This window comes from Saimiri boliviensis, chromosome 19, assembly GCF_048565385.1.
Source record: "Saimiri boliviensis isolate mSaiBol1 chromosome 19, mSaiBol1.pri, whole genome shotgun sequence".
Classification (NCBI taxonomy): Eukaryota; Metazoa; Chordata; class Mammalia; order Primates; family Cebidae; genus Saimiri; species Saimiri boliviensis.
Window position 1 is genome coordinate 5,451,720 of NC_133467.1, and position 20,911 is coordinate 5,472,630.

A 20,911-nucleotide genomic window follows, 5' to 3' on the forward strand; every position below is an offset into this window, starting at 1 on the left:
AAAAGAAACAATCATTAGAGTGAACTGGCAACATTTTGAGGAAGAAATTTCCAGATAGTAGAACAACAAGTCAAATACCCCAAGGCATCAGAATGCCAAGTATGTTTGAGATACAGCAAAGCAAAGTAAACAAGAGAAGAAATGGATCTAGGGAGGTGACGGGGAACTGGGTAATACGGTATCTTCCTAGGTTTATAAAAGGCTCTAAGTCATACCCTGGGTAAGAATGGGAAACCATTAAATTATTGTAAACGGTGGAATGAAGTGATCTAAATTGTGTTTTGCAAAGAACAGTCTGATTATTAAGAAAGAACATCTTATTAAAAACACAAAGATTCTGACAACACTGCTCTGCTTAAATAGTTTTAAATCTTCAGGATTAAATCTTAAGAATGCATTTTCAGCATAATTCATTAAATTTAGTCTCCATCCCAAGACATCCATGAAAAAGTCAGTCCATATATGAGAATATATATTTAAGTACGAAATCTGTGCGCTGCAAACCAAAATAGGATAGAAATGGCAAATAACATAGGTGAAAATCATAAAGGAATACTTTGTGTAATGTTTGAACGTTATGAAATGTTTATACTTTGTGTTAATTTAGAGGATAGATAAAACTAAGTCTAAGTTGTAAAGGAGAAGTTTCTAATCCAAGTGGGGTGGGAATGTAGGATGTTGTATAAGCAAAGGCATAGAATGTCAAGCTGAACAGGGAGATACCTGGTGTATTAGAAAGAAGTGGGCCAGATAGAAGGCAAACAGAGAGTTTAAACTTCTTGCCAACATAAAAACAGGAAAAATTATAGATTTTTAAGAAAAGTAAAATAGTAAAGTCAGTTTTGCGAGAGTAGCCTGACAGATCGCTCTGATTTATTGAATAAAAACAAAAACAATTCTCACAAAAGTCAGAACTCTCTTTCATAAAGAGAGGTCCTTTGTTATGTCTTGGGTGAAATCAGTGACTTTATGAGTTAAGCTTTTGAACAAAGATGGCATGCATTATTTTCTTAGAATATTTATGTCCAACCAAAGGAAAGAAAATGAGTTAAAGACAAAGGGAGTTACTGCTTTCCACTACGTTTAGATGTGTGCATTGCTGGTGTGTATGGGATCCTGGACCTTTCAGTGATATTTACTGTCAAATGTATATTAGTGTGTGACAGCTACATTGAACCAAAAGGACATTGTAAGGACATTAAACCAAAAGGACATTGTTTATTTAGATAATAAAGTTGATGTTTTGTTTGCCAGGTAACAGAAACACGGACTGGTCCTCTTGGCTGCAGTAACTATGACAACCTAGATTCTGTCAGTTCTGTTCTGGTTCAGAGTCCTGAGAATAAGATTCAGTTGCAAGGTATGTAGGTAAAATTTTATCAATTGTCTTATAAGCCTGGATGACAATTATCCAGTCGTGATTTCTTTTCCATTTTTTAAAATAAACTGCATATACGTATAGGCTGTTAAAAATTCTCATGAAAGACTAATTTCATAATTTTAACTGGTACAAGAAAATATCAAAATTCGCTTTTCTTCTCAAATTAAGTCCCATATAGCAATTGAAAATCTATTTTAGCAATATTTTTCTTACATATAGAAATCATTGTCTCATTATGTTACAGTTTCCTCATATGTTTGCCTGAGCTTTGACTTTGTTCTTAAACATCCTTATAAAAGTTGTGACCGTATTTATGTATGGTGTAAAATGAACTGTTGACATTTTAAATATAATCTAATGTGATATTCAAGATTGTATTTTTCTTCTGGTAAATAGAAATGTACTTAAGAATATATTAACAAAATATTTATATTCATATTATTTCCATTTTAAAGATGGATTTTATAATAATTTGCTATTTTCTATTACTACATATTTTAGATATTCAATACAGAGTATTGTATTCATAAGAACTTTTAACAAATACAATAGGTATGCATATTTGCTCATTCTTGTAGGCAGGAACAGGTTATGAATACACATGTTTTAACACTGCTAGTTGAACAAGTTCAGATAAGTCTTTGTGATGACACTAATTGTCAAAATTAAGTTGACTGATCAAAGAGGTAATTCTGAGTTGTTATTCTCTAGTATGCCTTTTTTTTTTTTTTTTTTTTTTTTTTTACATTTGGGTTGTTTTCTGATTTTTAGCTGTCATATTCTTGCACATGTCTTTTGGTGAAAGTAAATACTCATTGTTACTAGAGGGAAAGCCAGGAGGGTTACTGTTGGACCATCGAGTACACAGTACATATCTTTAGCTTTAAAAGACACTGCCAAACAGTTTAGAAACATCTGTACTAATTTACACTGTCACCAGCAGTATTTGAGAGCTCTAGTTGCTCCAAATCCATACCACCACTTGGTAATGTTTATTCTTTATTTTTAGCCATTCTGGTAGATATGAAAGTAGATGTGTTACTTTTATTACATTCAATGGCAACAGCTGCAGCTACTTTTGCACCAATCTAATATATAAGATGTTAAAATTAATCACACAGTCACAGAAATTAAAAGTCTGGGGCTTTACTGCCAGAACACTGATATTATTATAACAGAGTAGAATTAAATACATTTCAGTAAATGAAAAAAGTGGCTCTTCACATCAGTAGGGAAAGAATGATTGCCCAATGAATTGTGTTGATAATCAGTTAAAAAAAAAAAAAAAAAAAGGAAAGTGACATGATCTTGTTTCTTTTTCTTTCTTTTTTTTTTTTTTTTAAGAATAATAAGAAAAAGAATAAAGAGGAAGACAGAGAAAGAGGGAGAGAGAATGGGGGTATTGCTTTGTTGCCAGGCTAGAATGCAGTCTAAATATGGGTATGCCTATAATTGTCCTTAATAATGGAGACATGAAAGAAAATGAGGGAAGAGAATAACAAACAAGGAGCCAACCAACATTTCGTTTAAACTTCTTTTTTTTTTTTTTTTTTTTTTTGAGACGGAGTTTCGCTCTTGTTACCCAGGCTGGAGTGCAATGGCGCGATCTCGGCTCACCGCAACCTCCGCCTCCTGGGTTCAGGCAATTCTCCTGCCTCTGCCTCCTGAGTAGCTGGGATTACAGGCACGCGCCACCGTGCCCAGCTATCTAGTATGCCTTTTTAAAGTGTATAAGTTAGAGCTGAATATTTACCTTATTCAGTTTTACATAAAAATGCTTAAAAGCTTCAGAAACCTTACCAGTTTTTCTATCAACTTTGCAATCTTGAAAAATGCAACAGTGACGCTGTGTGGTGGCTTACGCCTGTCATCTTAGCCTTGTGGGAAGCTGAGGCAGGAAGAAGAACAGCCTGGGCAACATAGATACAAAAAGGAAAAATATTCATTGGGCATTGGTGTTGCAGGCCTGCAGTCTCAACCACTCAGGAGGCTGAGGCAGGAGGATTGCCTCAGAGTTCAAGGTTGTAGTGAGCTATGACCACACCACTGCACTTCACTGTCACTCCAGCCTGGAGACAGTGAGACCCTGTCTCTAAAAAATAATTAATTAATTAATTAATTAAAAGAAAAATGTAACAGCATTGAATTGTTTAAATTCATTCTAAATAGTGAATGAATGCCATTTATTTTGAGTTGTATTGAAAGTACAAAGTTCTGGCCGGGCGCGGTGGCTCAAGCCTGTAATCCCAGCACTTTGGGAGGCCGAAACAGGTGGATCACGAGGTCAAAAGATCGAGACCATCCTGGTCAACATGGTGAAACCCCGTCTCTACTAAAAATACAAAAAAAAAATTGGCTGGGCGTGGTGGTGCATGCCTGTAATCCCAGCTACTCAGGAGGCTGAGGCAGGAGAATTGCCTGAACCCAGGAGGCGGAGGTTGCAGTGAGCCGAGATCGCACCATTGCACTCCAGCCTGGGTAACAAGAGTGAAACTCCATCTCAAAAAAAAAAAAAAAAAAGAAAGTACAAAGTTCTTAAATATTTTAACAGTTTAAATGTTACTCAGTTTATCAATATCATTTATAGGTTTACATTTATTAAAATATTTTCTCTGATTTAAATAAAAATGTTGTCCACCAATATTTCTTGCAAATCTCTACTGCTTACACCTTTTTAATATACAGATTAACTTTCCATCAGAATATGAATTATGATAAAAATGACAGCACATGTTTATACCAATTAGTATGACTATTTCAGTTTACTATGAAGAATAAAAAATATTATAAAAATAATATTAGATTTATTGATTTTTGTCTAAATTACTATGTTCAGTTTTCAAAATATTAAATTATGTTTAAAAACCCTCAGTTTTTTATCTGTCTGGAAAAATAATTAACACATGGAATAAATGATGGAACATTTCTCTTTTGTATAATTATTATTTCTATGCTCTTCAACTAATGTGAGTAACTCAGAAACTCCATCTCTCTCTTTTTTTCATTTTCCACCTCTGTATTTTTAATTGTCTATTACAACTTTATTTATGCATTGGTGAGCATAAAGTCCTTTCTGAAAATAATATTAGGAAGTCAATTACAAGATCCTCAATATTTCATGCACTCTTTTTAAAATTTAATTGGTATTTACAATCCAAGTATAATGTTGGTTCACCTTTTCAATCTTATGTTGAAAAGTAATGCAAACTATTTATTAATTCTGGATCATTGTTACCATGGTACCTTCCTTTGAAGGATATAGATATTTCTGGGTCACCGTATGTGGCAATTGCAAATAGCAGTATCACTGAAGAATCTTTTATTAAGGTAACAACAGAGATCTTCATGTCTTTCATAGTTAGCTAGTTAGATATTTGGTCCAATGAATCAATGGGTAGAGACATAGATAATACATAAGTAAATATAGATAGTTGATAGATAGTTGCTTGTGTTTTGTGTTTTGTTTCTAAGAACCAGGTGAAGTTTTAGGATCAGAGTGTTTGACCTATTTTGGAATATTCTGAATTCAGGTACATTCTTGAAAGAATTCTGAAGTTATGACAATTTTTCGGTAAAGACCTTCTTTTGAAACTACTCTTCCAGTAGAAAAAGAAGTGTTCCTGAAGTGGAATTGAATCTAAGCAAATAGATAATGCACCAATAATTGTTGAAGTCAACTGGATTAGACAACTAATTCAGAACAAAACTCTATGACTTAACCATTTAAAAAAAAATTTTTTTTAAATGAGAGATATAAAAGAAGGACTTTGAGATCTGGTTTTCCTGAGACTATTACAGAGCAGATATTTTTCAAAAATTAAAAGAACCCTAGCTACAACTCTAAGTTATTGATGAAAATATATTTAAGGTAGATCATAAAAAGTAGTTATCAGAAGTTACTGGCAAACACATACTGAAATAATATTATTTCAAATTTGTTTAACTGCTTATGAGCATAACATATCAAACAAGCTACCTCTGAGTGAAAGTGTAATTGGAATAATGAAAAGTTATTTATTAAGTTTTGGTAGTAATTTTTTGGTAAAATTCCAAGACTTTGAGAAAATGATTGATTTATATGACTGAATTACCAACACTTTTCCATAGCAGTTGGTTCCCAATGTTTTATTTCAATGCATTTGACACAGGACTAAACTATTTTCAGATGGGTGATTAAATTTAATTTTTAATGATAGGTCATAATTGTTTTTGGTTTATAGCAAAAATTGAATAATACTGCTTCATGAAATTATTTTTTTCATATCTACTAATTTATTGAAACACATTTTCTAGTACTTATATACATTTAGTGTATATATATATATATGTATATATAAAACTGAAGATGGATAATAATTTATGCTGAAGGAAGTGTCACTCTAGCAAAAGAAAGGTGCATAAACTAATCAACAAAAGTCCTATTCAGTCATTCAAGCCATATGTTTTCAAGAAGCTGATTATATTTGCTTCAAAAAATATTTCTCCATACATATCAGTATACTTCTATTAAATTGTATATTACATAGAGTAGGTATAATAATTTATGTCAGTATTTTTTAACATTTTTATTATCAAGAAATTATATATAGCATAATTTATGCTATATAATATTTCATATTATGCAGATTTTCAGGCAATATATGTATACATGTATGCATTTCAAGATATTTGCTTTTATAGAAGATAAGTATGACTAGGATTGAGGAAAGGCATTGATGAATAAAAATATATTATATTTGAATACAAATATTTAGGGATAGTACAATGAAATAATGACTTGAAAGAGAAAATTGTGTGTGTGTGTGTGTGTGTGTGTGTGTGTGTGTGTAATTTTATTTCAGGAACAATTCTTTTTCCACTGGAAGAGTGATGAAAAAGAAGGTCATTATTAAGAAACTCATAATTCACATAAACATATATCTGTACACACACTATACACATAGATATACAGATATTTTCTTTTTTTGTGTGACCCTAATTGCTTAGCCAATTAATTATATTTATTGAATCACGTGTATCTTATGTAGTTGCATCTTTTGTTTTTCCTAAGTATACTGCAAAAAACTCTGTGACAAGTATATTTCTCAGTCACCTTCACATTTGTATCTTACCTAGGAATTTTCTTTAAAATAAATATTTCAATAAATATTTATTCTAGGTGAAATGAAAATTAATAAAAAATTGAATATATATCCTAAGAGTGCTTTTTCCAACAATTTGCAACGGAAATTTTGCAATTTGTCAAGATATTAGTAAATTAAACTTTTTTCTAAATTTTAAGCTAAGAATTTTATTAAATAGACCTCTAAGAAAGTAGTCAAGGGTCAAAATAGGTGTTTTTGTTAGACAGAAAACATGTAAAATTATAAACATTTAATTTTTTTGTAAGTAACAGTTTGCTATTACCAGATTTTTCCTTAGCTTTGTATTTATTTTTACCTATGTTTAAAATATTTAGTATCTAAGTTTTCTTAAGTAGCCAGAAACACTGAAATCAAAATGACTTTTTGAAATATCATAACAAATGCTACTCCCTTAGAAAACTCCAAATATTAATTTTACAATAATTTGCATGTTTCTAGAAACTAATGTGCTAGATCACTAGGGCTGTCTATACATGGCAAAGAAATAATCAACCAGTCCTTCTGATTCCTTTAGTCATTTTCAGTATTTATTCTTTGTATTATATAAATTATATGTTGTTAATGGCATGTGATAAGCCTTACCATCAACATTCAATATGTATTTTACCAATGGCACAACTCATTATATGATATTTACGTTGATGTGGGCTGGTAGTGTGATGATATTTACATTGATGTGAACTGGTAGTCTGCAAGCAAAATGAAAATATTGAAAACCACTTGAAATCAACTGGTAGAAAATAAATGCATATGTGTATTTTCAAAGGTTTGGAAGATAGGCTCTATCTATGTTATATAAAAAATAACCAGGCATTATGATAAATTACATCAAACAATCTGAATTTTTAATCATCTCCATGATTAATCATCTCTGTTTCTGAAAGGTCCATATTTATGAAGTCAGCATACATTTAAAAAGTTATAAATATTTGCAGTATGTAGACTTAGATATTATTTTGATAGTTTAAAAATACAAAATTCAAAATTTAATATACTAAAATTTTTACTGTTTTGATTGAATGTTGTAAATAAGTATTTTAATTTTTCTTTAGAAAAGTAAATTTGTTTGATTTGTTTGTTCTTCAAGGGCTTCAAGTACTTCTACCAGACTATCTTCAGGAACGTTTTGTACAAGCAGCTTTGAGTTACATTGCTTGCAATTCAGAAGGAGAGTTTATCTGCAAGGAAAATGACTGCTGGTGTCACTGTGGTCCCAAATTTCCAGAATGCAACTGCCCCTCCATGGACATTCAAGCCATGGAAGAGAATCTTCTTCGAATAACTGATACCTGGAAAGCCTACAACAGTGACTTTGAGGAATCAGGTAAGACATACATTTTAATAAAACAGTTTTAAATTTTGACAAAAAATATGTTGAAATGGCTAATTTGTCCTTTTGCAAGAAACTATTACATAGTTTGAAAAGTTTTTATTTTTTTGTTCTTTCAAATGGGTATTTTCATTACTTTTATTACTGGTTATTAAATGGTGCTTTGTGTATTAGTATGTACTATTGGGATTAGAATTTAGCCAGTTCCTACACTGATGTGTTAGTCACTTAATAAATAAATTTTTTGCTTTTCTCAGTACTTACCATCTGATACCTCTGAGGTCTCTCTCTACTTTTCTAGTGACTGCTGTTTCTTGTGTGCAGCAAAAATGAGGACAGTATTTGTTTTATACCTTCTTCAGTGTGATTCTCATTAGTGCTTATTTTCACTTTACTTATTTTTATAATAAAATTACATTAATTTTAGTTGTGTAGTGATTTGTGGGTTGTGTTAGTATTCTTTTATTTTTACTTTGTTAAAAGATACATATGATATTTATTATCTTTACGAGTTTTAAGCACACATAATAAACACATTTGTATTCTTTTATCCCCTTCATTTTCTCCCAACACCCACTACCCTTCCTGGCCTCTGGAAACCACTATTCTACTCTCTGTTTTCATGACATCTACTTTTACTAGCATCCACATAGGAGTGGGAACATGTGAGTTAGAACACTCGTCTGTGACTGACTTATTTCACTTAATATAAAGGCCTCTCCTTCCATCTGTGTTGCTGCAAATGACAAGATTTCATTCTATTTTGCGTGGCTAAATAATCTATTGTGTAAATGTACCATATTTTCTTAATCTAGTCATCCACTAATGGGCAGTTAAATTGATTCCATATTTTGGTTATTGGAAATAGTGCTGCAATAAATAAGGGAGTGCAAATAAATATTCTATATACTGATTTCCTTTATTTTGGAGATATATATATATATTCAGCAGTGAGATGAATAATATGGTAGTTGTACTTGAGATTTTTTAGCAAATTCCGTAGAGTTCTCCTTAGTGGCTCTACTGATTTATCTTCGCCCTAAAGGTGTAGAATTGTTCCCCTTTCTTTGTATCCTGGCCAGCATCTGTTATTGCCTGTGTTTTGATACAACCCATATTAAATTGAGTGAGATAATAGCTCATTGTAGTTTTGATTTTTGTTTCTCTGATAATTAGTTAAGTTGAGCGTTTGTTCCTATTCCTGTTTGCAATCTTTGTGCTTTCTTATGAGAAACATGTATTCAGGTCTTCTGACCAGTTTTTAATTGGATTATTAGTTTTTGTTTTGGTTATTGAGTTGTTTGAGCTCCTTATATATTCTGGTTACTAATACGTGGACAGATGAATGGTTTGCAAATATTTTCTCCCCTTCTGTGGGATATCTCTTCACTTTGTGGATTGTTTACTGTACAGAAGCTTTTTAGCTTGATATAATTAAGTTTTTCTATATTTTGTCCCAGTTTCCTGGAATTTTGAGGTTTTATACAAAAAAAAAAAAAAAAAAAAAAAAAAAATTGTGGAGACTAATGTCCTGTAGTGTTTTCTAAATTATTTCTTCTTCTAGTTTTATAGTTTCAAGTTTTGGATTTAGGTCTGTAATTTATTTTTATTTGATTTTTGTTTATGGTGAAAGATAGGGTCTAGTTTTTTCTGCATAAAATTATCCAGTTTTTCCAGCAATATTTACTTAAAAGGTTTTCTTTTCCTCAGTATTTGTGTAGTCTTTGTCAAAGCTGAGTTGGCTGCAGATGTGTGTATTTATATCTGGGTTCTCTATTTTATGTCATTGGTCTATGTGTCTGCTGTTATCCCAGTACTATGCTGTTTTAATTGCTGTAGCATTGTGGTAAATTTTGAAGTCAGGTAGTGTGATGATTCTAGATTTGTACGTTTTTGCTCATGATTATTTTAGTTATTTGGGTATGTTTTGTGGTTTCATACAAATTTTAGGATTTTTTTTTCTATGTCTGTGAAGAATGCCACTGGTGTTTTGATGGGAATTGTGCTGAATCTGTAAGTTGCTTTGGGCGGTATTGGCATTTTAACAACATTAATTATTCCAATCCATAGGAATAAAATATCTTTCCATTTTTTGTATTTTATTTCTTTCATAACAGTTTCATAGTTTTTCTTATACAGATCCTTACATCTTTTGGTTTGATGGCTTTGAGGTATTTTATATAGTTGTAGCCATAGTATATGAGGTTGCTTTCTTGTTTTTTCAGATTATTTGTTGATTTCTGTAGTTTATTTTGTATTCTGCAACTTCACTGAATCTTTTTATCAGTTTAACAGTGCTTTCATTGAGTTTTTTTTTCTAGGCATGAAATTATGTTGTCTACAAACAAGACTAATTTTACTTTATCTTTCCAAATTTGTATGCTTTGTATTTATTTCTTTTGCCTACTTGTTCCGAACAGGACTTCCTATGTCATATTGAATAAAAGTGGTGAACGTAAGCATCCTTATATTGCTCCAGCCCTTACAGAAAAGGCCTTTCTCAAACGAAAAAGGTTTTTTTCCTCGTTCAGTATAGGTTTAACTGTTGGTTTGACATACATAGCCTTTATTATGTTGACATATATTCTTTCTATACCCATTTTAATAAGAGTTTTTGTCATGAAGTGATGTTCAATTTTATCAAGTGCTTCTTTGGCATCTATTGAAATAATAATATGGTTTCTGTTCTTGATTTTGCTAATGTGATGTATGATGTTTATTGATTTGGATACATTGAACCACCTTTGCATTCCTGGAATGAATTTCACTTGATCATGTCAATGTGTTGTTGAATTTAGTTTGCTAGTATTTTGTTGATGATCTTTGCATCTCTGCCTATCAGTGATATTGACGTGTAGTGTTCTCATTTGCTTTTTGTCATGTTTTTGTCTGGTTTTAGTATCAGGGTAATGCTGGCCTCACATGATGAGTTTGGAGTATTACCTTCTATCCAAATTTTTGGAGAGTTTGGGTAGAACTGGTATTGGTTCTTTAAATTTTGATAGAGTTAGCAGTGAAGCCATCTGGTCCTGAGTTTCATTTTGATGGGAGACTTTGCATTATGTCTTGGATCACCATGTTGTTTATTGGTTTGTTAATTTTTTTTTTGTTTACTCATATTTCAATCTTGGTAAGTTTTATGTGTGCCGGAATTTATTTATTTCTTTCAAGCTTTGCGATTTTCTGGCATGTAGTTGTTCACAATGGTCTATAATGATGCTGTGTGCTTCTCGGTTCTCAGTTGTATGTCTCCTTTTTCAATTCTGATTTTGTTAATTTATGTCATTCTTTTTTCTTAGGCTATTTGTCAATTTTGATTATCTTTTCAAAAAATCAACTTTCCTATCATTGGTCATGTATTTTTCTAGTATCAATTTCATTTACTTCCCTTTTTCGTTTCTAATTTTATTTATTTGTCTCTTCTTTCTTTATTCTTAGTCTGGCTAAGGGTTTGTTAATATGTTTTCAAACACCCAGCTTTTCCTTTTGTTGAACTTAGTCTCAATTTTATTCATATCTGCTATTATTTTTATTACTTCTACTAATTTTGGGTTTGGCTTATTCTTTTCTAGTTCGTTGAGGTGCCTTGTTAGGTTATTTGAAGTCTTTATACTTTTAGGCATTTTTTACTTTAAACATCGTTCTTGATACAGATTTTATTGTATCTCATACGTTTTGTTGTATTTTCATTTTTCATTTGTTTTACATAATCTTTTGGTTTCCTTCTTATTTTTTTATTGACACTTTAGCCATCCAGTAGGATGTGTAATTTCTATGTGTTTCTGTATTTTCCAAGTTCCTTTTGTTTTCAGTTTATGGTTTTATTCCATTGTGGTTCAGAAAAAATACTTGATAAGATTTTTAGTTTTTAATATATTCAGACTCTTTTGTAGCTTAAGATATGGTCTATTCTGGAGAATGTCCCATGCACTGAAGAAAAGAATCTATATTCTGCAGCAGTTGGGTGAAATGTTCTGTTAATGTATTTTAGGCCTGTTAGATCAAGTGTGTCGTTTATGCTCTTTCTTTGCTAATTTTCTGTCTGGATGATATGCTTATTACTGATAGTGAGGTGTGAAATTTCCCTGCTGTATTACAGTCTCAGGCATATTGTTAGATCTACTAATGTATGCTTTATATACTTATAGGAAGCTCTGTTCTTGGGCGCATAAATATTGATAATTGTTTTATTATCTTGCTGAATTTACCCCTTTATCATTTTATATTGACCTCCTATGTCTTTTTAAATCTTAGATTTTTCATCTGTTTTGTCTGATGTAGGTATAGGTACTCCTTTTCTTTTGGTTTCCAGTTACATCAAGTATCTTTTTCCACTCAATCACTTTCAGTCCATATATCTATTTCCAGGTTAAGTGAGTTTTTTTGAAGGCAGCATATAGTCAGGCCTTGCTTCTTTATTCATTCATCCACTATATACATTTTAATTGAACACATGTGACTATTTACATTCACTGTTATTGTTGATACGTAAGTGGACACTACTGCCATTTTGTAGCTTGTTTTCCGGTTTTCAGTGTCTTCTTTTCTTACTTTCTCTGTGATTGATTTTCTCTGGTAGTATGTTTTAATTTGTTGCTTTTTATTTTCCATAAATTTATCTCTAGTTATGAGACTTAGAAGAAAACATCTTATAGATATAACAAGTTATGCTAAAGAGATGACAACTTATCTTGGATGGCAAACACAAGAACAGAAACAAACAAAGGCAGAAAGCACACAAAAAATTTTACATTTTAACTCCACTCACCCGCATGTTTACTTTTAGTTATTTGAGCTTACAATTTTATATGCTATCTCTTATCAAGTTGCTGTAGCTCTTATTGTGGTTGACAGACTTCAGTTTTGTGCTTCATATAAGGTTATCAGAGAATTGCGCGCCACAATTAAAGTGACAGAATATTCTGAATGTGTCCTTATACTTAATTTTACCAGTAGTTTTATACTTTGAAAACTTTTTTTTTTTTGCCTATTTGTATATTTTACTTTCAGATTGAAGAAGTACCTTTAACGTTTCTTGTAAGATAAGTCTGGTAGTGCTAAATTCTCTCAGTTTTTGTTTCTTTGGGAAATATTTTATCTCTCCTTCATGTTTGAAGGATGGTTTTGCTGAATATTATATTTTTAGTTGCAGTTTTTTTCTCTTTGAGCGCATTGAAAATGCCATTGAGAAGTTTGTTGCCAGAAAGATTGAAGTTCCTTCTATGTTGTTTGCTTCTTTTCCCTTACTGCTTTTAGGATCCTCTCTTTCTCATTGATCTTCGGGAGTTTGGTTATTATATGCCTTGAGAGTAGTGTTATTGGGATTGAATTTGACCGGTATTCCCAGATTTTTCTATACCTGAATATTTCTCAAGCTTTGGAAAGTTTTTCATTATTTATTTGACTATACTTCCTACTCCTTCCTCTTGCTCAGCTCCCTTTTGAATACCAATAATTCTTTGATTTGGTCTTTTGAGGTAATTTTCTATATCTTATAGGTGGTCTTTGTTCCTTTTCATGTATTTTTATATTTTTCCCCTCTGACGATGTATTTTCAAATAGCAGGCCTTTCAGCTCACTGATTCCTTTATCTGCTTGGTCAAGTCTGCAGTTGAAAACCTCTAATGAAGTATTCATTTCAGGAAATGTATATCTCTCTTCCATGATTTCTGTTTGATTTTTTATTCATTCAATATCTGTTAAATTTCTCTTATAAATTTCAGAATTGTTTTCCAGGGTCATCTTGGAAATCACTGTGTTTTCTGAATTCTTGGTGAGAGAGCTCACAAATCAGCATCTTGTTAGGGTCAGTCACTAAAATTTTCTTCTGTCTTTTTGAGAAGGTCATGGTTTCCTGTTTGCTTTTGTTTCTTGTAGGTAAATGTCTATGAATTACATTGAAGGATTAATTATTAATTCTAGTTTTATCTGTCCAATTTGTTTCATTTATAGTTGGATATATTTGCTTAGTGATTCTTTGCTGCTGGGTGACTGCCTGATTTTTGGCTCTTAGTTGTGCCTGAAGCCCGTTTGTATTGCCATTGTAAATAATGAGAGCACTGCCTGTACTGAATGGGGTTGGTCCCAAAAGGATTATCCCAGCAGTGTGTGAAGGTGACAAAACATGTTCTTGAGAAGAAAAAATACAACGATGGCTTTAACAAAATATGTTGTTGTTGTTGTTGTTATTGGAAAGAACAACACAGTGAAAGAGTAAATTACACAAATTAAACAGTAAATAGATTTAGGAAGAGTTTTTATATGTTTGTTCCCTTAAGATCTATTTGATCAAAATAGCTCATAAAAATAACCAAAATATGGAAGCAGAGATTGGTGAATAGAAGGGAGTAGGATGGCTTGGGAAGGTATGAGGATATTATAATGTTGGGGTTCAGAGGATCCCTCAGTTCCCCTGAGAGGACATTTCTCCAGGTTCTTGGTCTATCACTCCCCCAAGAATGTGAGAGGAGACCATGGCACAGTACACTCATAAAAGTAAATGCCAGACTCAAAAGTGTTTGTAGAAAGTGTTTTATTTAGGAAGAGAGAAAGTAGCACCTGACTCTCACACTGAGTGAGAGAATCCAGAAAGTTGGAATCCAGGAGATGAAAACAGCTTCCACACTGAGTGGAAGGGAATAGAGAGAGAGATAGAATTTAGGAGGGGAAGACAGGCTTCCATGAGAAAGTGTGGAAGGGGACTCCAGAGGGGAAATCCAGGAGAGAGAGAGAGAGACGGCTTCCACGAAGGGAGTGTTCATGGAAGGGGACCCAAACATGGAGTCGGAAGGGGTGTGGAAGAAGGGGACTTTTAACCTGATAGGAACCCCTACCTTCTCTAAGAACCCTGGTCAATGAAAGGAGTTCCTTAGAACTTGCCCTGGAGTGACTGACTTTTGACCCCTTCCCTGTGCCTGGGAAAATTAAAACAGAAACTGTTAAATCTCCCGGATGAAGAGAGATAAGATGGGGACATGGCTCTGGGAGGTTCTTGCCCTTAGAACTATGCAGTCTTGTGGACCTGGAAAGAGAACACCTTCCCTCAATATGGTCATCAAATGTTACAAAGTTTTAGTTACACAGTAGAAATAGGTTTTGAGATCTGTAACATAGCATGTTAATGATTGTTAATAAAAATATATGTTTCAACAGGCATAGTGGCTCACGCCTTTAATCCCAGCACTTTGAGAGTCCAAGGTGGACGGATCACCTGGGTGCAGGAGTTTGACACTAGCCTGGCCAACATGGTGAAATCCCATCTCTACTAAAAATAACAAAAATTATCAGAGCATTGTGGCAGATGCCCATAATCCCAGCTACTCAGGAGGCTGAGGCAAAAGAATCAGTTGAACCTGGGAGGCAGAGTTTGCAGTAAGCTGAGATTGCACCATTGCACTCCAGCTTGCATGACAGAGCAAGACTCCGTCTTAAAAAAAAAAAAATATATATATATATATATATATATATATATATATATATTTAATATATATATAAATATATATATATACACACACACATATGTATGTTGCAAAATTGCTAACAAAATATATTTCAGATATTATCACCATAAAAATAAATATTTGGTGTGGTGGATATGTTAATTAGCTTGAATTAAATCATTCTCCACTATGTACATATATAACAATATCCCATTTTACCTCATAAATATATGCAATTATAATTCTTCAATTTACAGTAAAATACACATCAATTTTAAAATGATTTTAAAATCGTTGTATATTTGCACAATAGAATTGTATAAAGCTTAAAGGAATGATCTAGCCAAAATATGAATAAATCTCTGAATTATCACGTTGAAAAAAAGAAGCCAGATTTAAAAAGATATGTATGATCCCATATGTATATTAAATATAAATCAAGCAAAGCTCATCTGTACTGTTACAAATCAGGGCCCTGATGCATTTGTTGGAGAAAGGGCTGATGTAATATGCATGAGGGTCTTGGAGGCTTTTTTAGTACCCAAAATTCATTATTTCTTTATCTAGAATCTGGCTATATGGTATATGTAGTTTTCGAAATTTCTGAGTTATACATTTACAATTTTTATATTTTTCTGTATTCTTGTCATAATTTAATAAAATAAAAAGCATTTGGCAACTAAATAATCTGAAGGACATAAAGACAGAATAATTGAATAGATTAATATTTTCAAAGCTCACTACATGTTATATGTTTAATTTTATAGTGAATCGGTAAACATTTGATTTGGAATATTCATTGACCAGAGATTTTGAACTACTGGTTAGAAGCTAGTCCTGGCCAGGCATGGTGGCTCATGCCTGTAATCCCAGCACTTTGGGAAGTCATGGCGGGCAGATCTCAAGGTCAAGAGATGGAGACCGTCCTGGCCAACATGGTGAAACCCCATCTTTACTAAAAATACAAAATTAGCTGGGCATGATGGCATGTGCCTGTAATCCCAGCTACTCAGAAGGCTAAGGCAGGGGAATCTCACCACTGCCCTCCAGCCTGGTGACAGAGTGAGACTCACTCTCTCTCTCTCTCTCTCTCTCTCTCTCTCTCTGTGTGTGTGTGTGTGTGTTTGTGTGTGTGTGTGTGTGTGTGTGTGTGTGTGTGTGTGTATACACACAAAAGGAAGCAAGTGCTAATAAAAATCAGGCTTTCTAATCTTTTCTCACGTTTGGACTATTTGTCTTAGGTTCATAACCAAAGGCTTTGCCATACTGGATTCAGTTATGCCAGTATTGAGAAAACAGTGATCTAAAGAATTAATCTGTTTTTCTGATATAGTACCCCTGAAACTATGTCTGATATTGAAAATTAAAACATTTAATTATTTGCTGTAATCAGTGGTCTGATATATTCATATTTTGCTTGAGAAGTTGCCCTACTTTGGAGTAAACTTAATGATGCATCACAGAAAAATATTTATATTCTTTTAAATTTCAGTGTATGTATAAATAATGAACCCAAACATGTTATTGATAAATTATATCTTCAGTAAAACCACATTCACTTTTCATGGAACTAAACAAGTGATAAAATATTGTATTTCTATTGGACTCCTTTTAAAACTAGTAAGGTAGATGAAAGAGCACATTTAAACGTTTTAAGAAAAGCTTTTGGTTGAGAAAATTTTCTTCTTTTTTTTTTTTTTTTTTTTTTTTTGCCTCATGGAGATAAACAAAATATAACAAGTAATGAGGCAGCTACTGCATTGGGAAAATATTTCTAAAATGTTCTCGCCACTCACAGGCTCTTGTAAGTTGATGGTCTTTATTCTAAGTACCATGTTTGTAAGGAAATGCACCAGCTTAGTTCCTTTCCCCCACAATTGGGAAATCAATAGATTATGCATAAGTGCACTCTTTACATGTTTCTGCTGGGGATTCTTGTCTTTTAGGTGCAAGACATACTAATTCGTCTATTCTTATCTACATGCTTGAAATTCAAATCCTGTTCTAGTCTACATAGACATTAGAAATTGGAATGGAGTTTTAGGTTTCTTTCAAAGGTTTAATTCAATGTAACATGAAAAATTAAATAAATGCTAGTAATTAACATACTTAAAAGTTATTTTTATTAAAACAAAAAAAAATTTTGCTATTTTATTAAAAGAGAATATTCATTTGAATTTAGGAAATCTTCCATAAATGTAAATAGCAACATGTAGTGTATGCAAGTGCGTATCATAACAATCTTGAATGCTACTGTCACTATACAAAGAAGAAGGAAGTAATTTGCACATTTCATGAGGTCAAGATAACCTGTTTGTAAATGGCTTGCTGTTGTGTGTGTCTTCTATTTTTTACCAAGTATAAAATTCAATCAGTAGATAAGATTAGCACAAAATCCTAAGCTATTTTTATATTTGATTATATTTGATTCATTTTGTTCTAAATAAAGGGCAAGTCCTGGAAAACACACCGGTTTCAGCCTGCAAATAAAAGTGTCAGGAAATTTTAAAGTAAAAATGTTTCTCTTTTCATATTTTGCAACCTGAGAAAATTCCCAACTGTAGTAACAATATTTGTAGAAATCCTTTTATTCTCTACATTTTTAGAAAAGATATTAATGTTGTTTAATAAGAAATATTGGTGGCATATACATAACATTGATTACAATAAAAAAGAATATAAGATCAATATATATAAAAATATAGAGGCAGAAAAAATTGAAGCACACAAAACCTCACAGTAGTAATAAACACATTAAAACCAATTTATGTGTTACAATTAATTAGACAAAGATAACAATTTTGTTGGACATTACTTAGAGACAGTATCTACCCAGATTTGGATTAAGGATTCAAACTTAGTGAGAAGGCTGGAAATAACAGTTTTGCATGTTTGTCTTGACAATTAAAACCAAAAGAGTTATGTAAATACCAAAATTGCCAAAAAAATAAATAACTACTACATAGGTCAAAGTACATTATCTTTTTCAAATAAGTTTCTGAATTATCTCCAGTTGTTTTTTTGATAAATGAAAGACTTCATTACTTAAGCTGTAATTATGAAATATGGCAATCTTCATGCAATTAATAATCCTAAGGAAAAATAATTGGTCTATATAAAGAACAGATATTTTAGAAATTTTTTGGCATTTTACTGTTTGGAAAAAATACATTACCACTTGGTGTATAGAATATCTAAGGTGTATTGTATGCTGTCAACGTATGTCTTTATCTAAATGTAGAGATGTTTATTTGATGGTCTAAGAATGACAGTTGGAGGCCATCTTGTAATGACAATCATCTAGGTGTAACTGTTAGGGAATATTAACCTTTTTGACGTTTCATCTGAAAATAAACTTTCTAATGCTACAGAGCTAAATAATTTGAATACTGCAATGTTTCAAAGATTGGGTTAGCTAGATTAACAAACTTTTTTTCAAGAAAAATAAATGTTTTTGTTATTTTACATAGACTATTTTCTTTCTCAAAAATAGTTTTTCTCTAAGATGATATTTGATCATCCGTTTATGGAAAGAGGACATTTTCCAGGGAAAATAAGTATATCCAAATAAAATATTTGAATTTTAACTAACATTCTACTTTAAATGTTATAATCTTTAATAAAATCTTCTGTCTGTTGCTCAGTGTCTATTCTCTTTCTTTGACAGTAAAGTATCCCATATTTTTTGGGAGGATAACCTCCATTTAATTTTTAGTATTGCACAGAGTATAAGATTGAGCTTATATTGCAGGCCAAGCACAATACACAATAATCTATTTTCCTGTGTATGAAGATCGGTTCAAGATACAAAAATAAATAAATAAATAAACAGGTCAATGAGGCCCAGAAATACATTTCCTATGAGTATTTGGAAGAGATGTAAAATTTCTTTTTTCTTTTTTTCTTTCTTTCTTTTTTTTTTTTTTTGCAATAGCTACATGGAATGCTATTATCTTTTCTTCTTAGAGAAGAAAAACATACTTATAAAAACATTAGAGAGTTGTCCAATTATAACAGTTGTAAGGCATTAAAGGTAGAAAAATGTTTCTTTAGTTACCTCAGTGAGTTGTTGAATCACTCCTGCTTCAAGCTCACCTTGCCTCTAGAGTTTTAATTACATTAGGCAATAAATGTCCTTCACTGTTAAGTCAATTTGAGATGGTCTCTCATTCAGTACAGGCTTGGTAATCCTGCAGAAGTAAAGAATTCTTCAAATCTTTGAGATATAGCATGACTTATAGCATTAACTTCTTCCTCATTTGTTCCTTGCAAGTTAGCTGTGGATTTTGCTATGTCTCTTTCCAGAACTCAGGCTGACAGCAACCCCTAAAGGGAAAAGTGATCACAATGGCAGGAGGGAAAAACACAGCAAGCAGTACATACACTAAGTCTTAAAGTTCCAGCCAGAAAATGATACATGACACACCTGCTAGGATTCCATTGGCAACAACAAATAACTCATAGTTAATTCAAGGAGGGCTTTTTTCCCTGAAAGAGAGCTTGAATATATGTGAGAAGTTCCAGTGACTCTACAGTGCACCTTTCTAATCACCAGATACCCAGTTTACTTCTCTTCCCAGGTGCAGGACTCATTCATTTCCTCCCCATGAGAAACAGAATATAAGTCACATGAACAACTGAGTCCAGCACAGTGAGTGAGGCTTCACAGCCTCTTCTTCAAATCCAGATGTAGTTTGTTTTGATATAAAGAAATGAAGCAAAAGCAAGTTATCTATGCCAGGCATATTATATACCATGTGAGACTTTCTCAGCATAACTATAATAAGCACTTCCAGTCAGAAGGAAGAAAACAGGACACACAGAACAAGCTCAAGTTGGAGCAGTTCTGAAAATCTGAATGCCTGAACCTGAAGGTGGGGAACGCTCTTTGAAGCTTCCTCAGTTTTTATTTCTGAAAGTAATTATCTTGTCTGTTTTCTGTGGACCCAAGCTCCAACCTATGAGTGATCCTTTCTATCCCATTACCCTCCTTAGCCACATCAGAAATCAGAATTGCAGAATATGCCTGGAGGATAGCTTTCTTGGTTTGCTTTCTGCCCAAATATGGGAATCATATGGGAATCATATGCTGTTTTAAATTTTAAACTTCATATGTTTGGTTTTGGCCGTATAACTCATGTAAAAATTAACTGATCTTTTGACTGAATTCAGTCCGTTTATACCAATAGCCACACCCACAGTCTTTCCTAAATATGTTTCCCGTGTTTGCTTTTTGTTCACCCAATTCCTCCCTCCTTTCTCTCCATTTGAATTGAGAATTTTATTACAATTTTATTTGGGCTTTGTTGTTCAATGGAGAGTCTTTTCTGGGTGCCACAACTTTTGCTGGACATACTCCTTAATGTCCAACAAATTAATTTATTCATGGTCATGGCAAGGGTCAAAAAAGCCAAGCGTGTACTGTCCTTGCTATGAGACCGAATTTTTTTTAAATTTCATTTGTCTTTAACAATTGTGTTTAGTTTTATGCAATGATTTATGATTATTAATAGCTATTGTAGCCAATTGTTATGGTAGCTAATTATAAATTATAAACACGATCCTATTGGATCAACACTAGCATACTGCTTTTTACAAAGTATGTGTTTAGTAAGTG

General features: G+C 32.4%; 1 protein-coding gene across 4 annotated transcripts in view; it reads left to right on the forward strand.

The window, feature by feature from the left end:
- BRINP3 (BMP/retinoic acid inducible neural specific 3) overlaps window positions 1-20,911 on the forward strand; it is a 375,313-nt gene that overhangs the window by 226,054 nt on the left and 128,348 nt on the right. For all 4 annotated transcript variants that reach the window (XM_074390113.1, XM_003938158.4, XM_010348756.3 and 1 more), the window contains 2 exons: window positions 1,255-1,360; window positions 7,613-7,849. In XM_074390113.1, coding sequence (XP_074246214.1) covers window positions 1,255-1,360; window positions 7,613-7,849 — 343 coding nt within the window. The remainder of the gene's footprint in view (window positions 1-1,254; window positions 1,361-7,612; window positions 7,850-20,911) is intronic.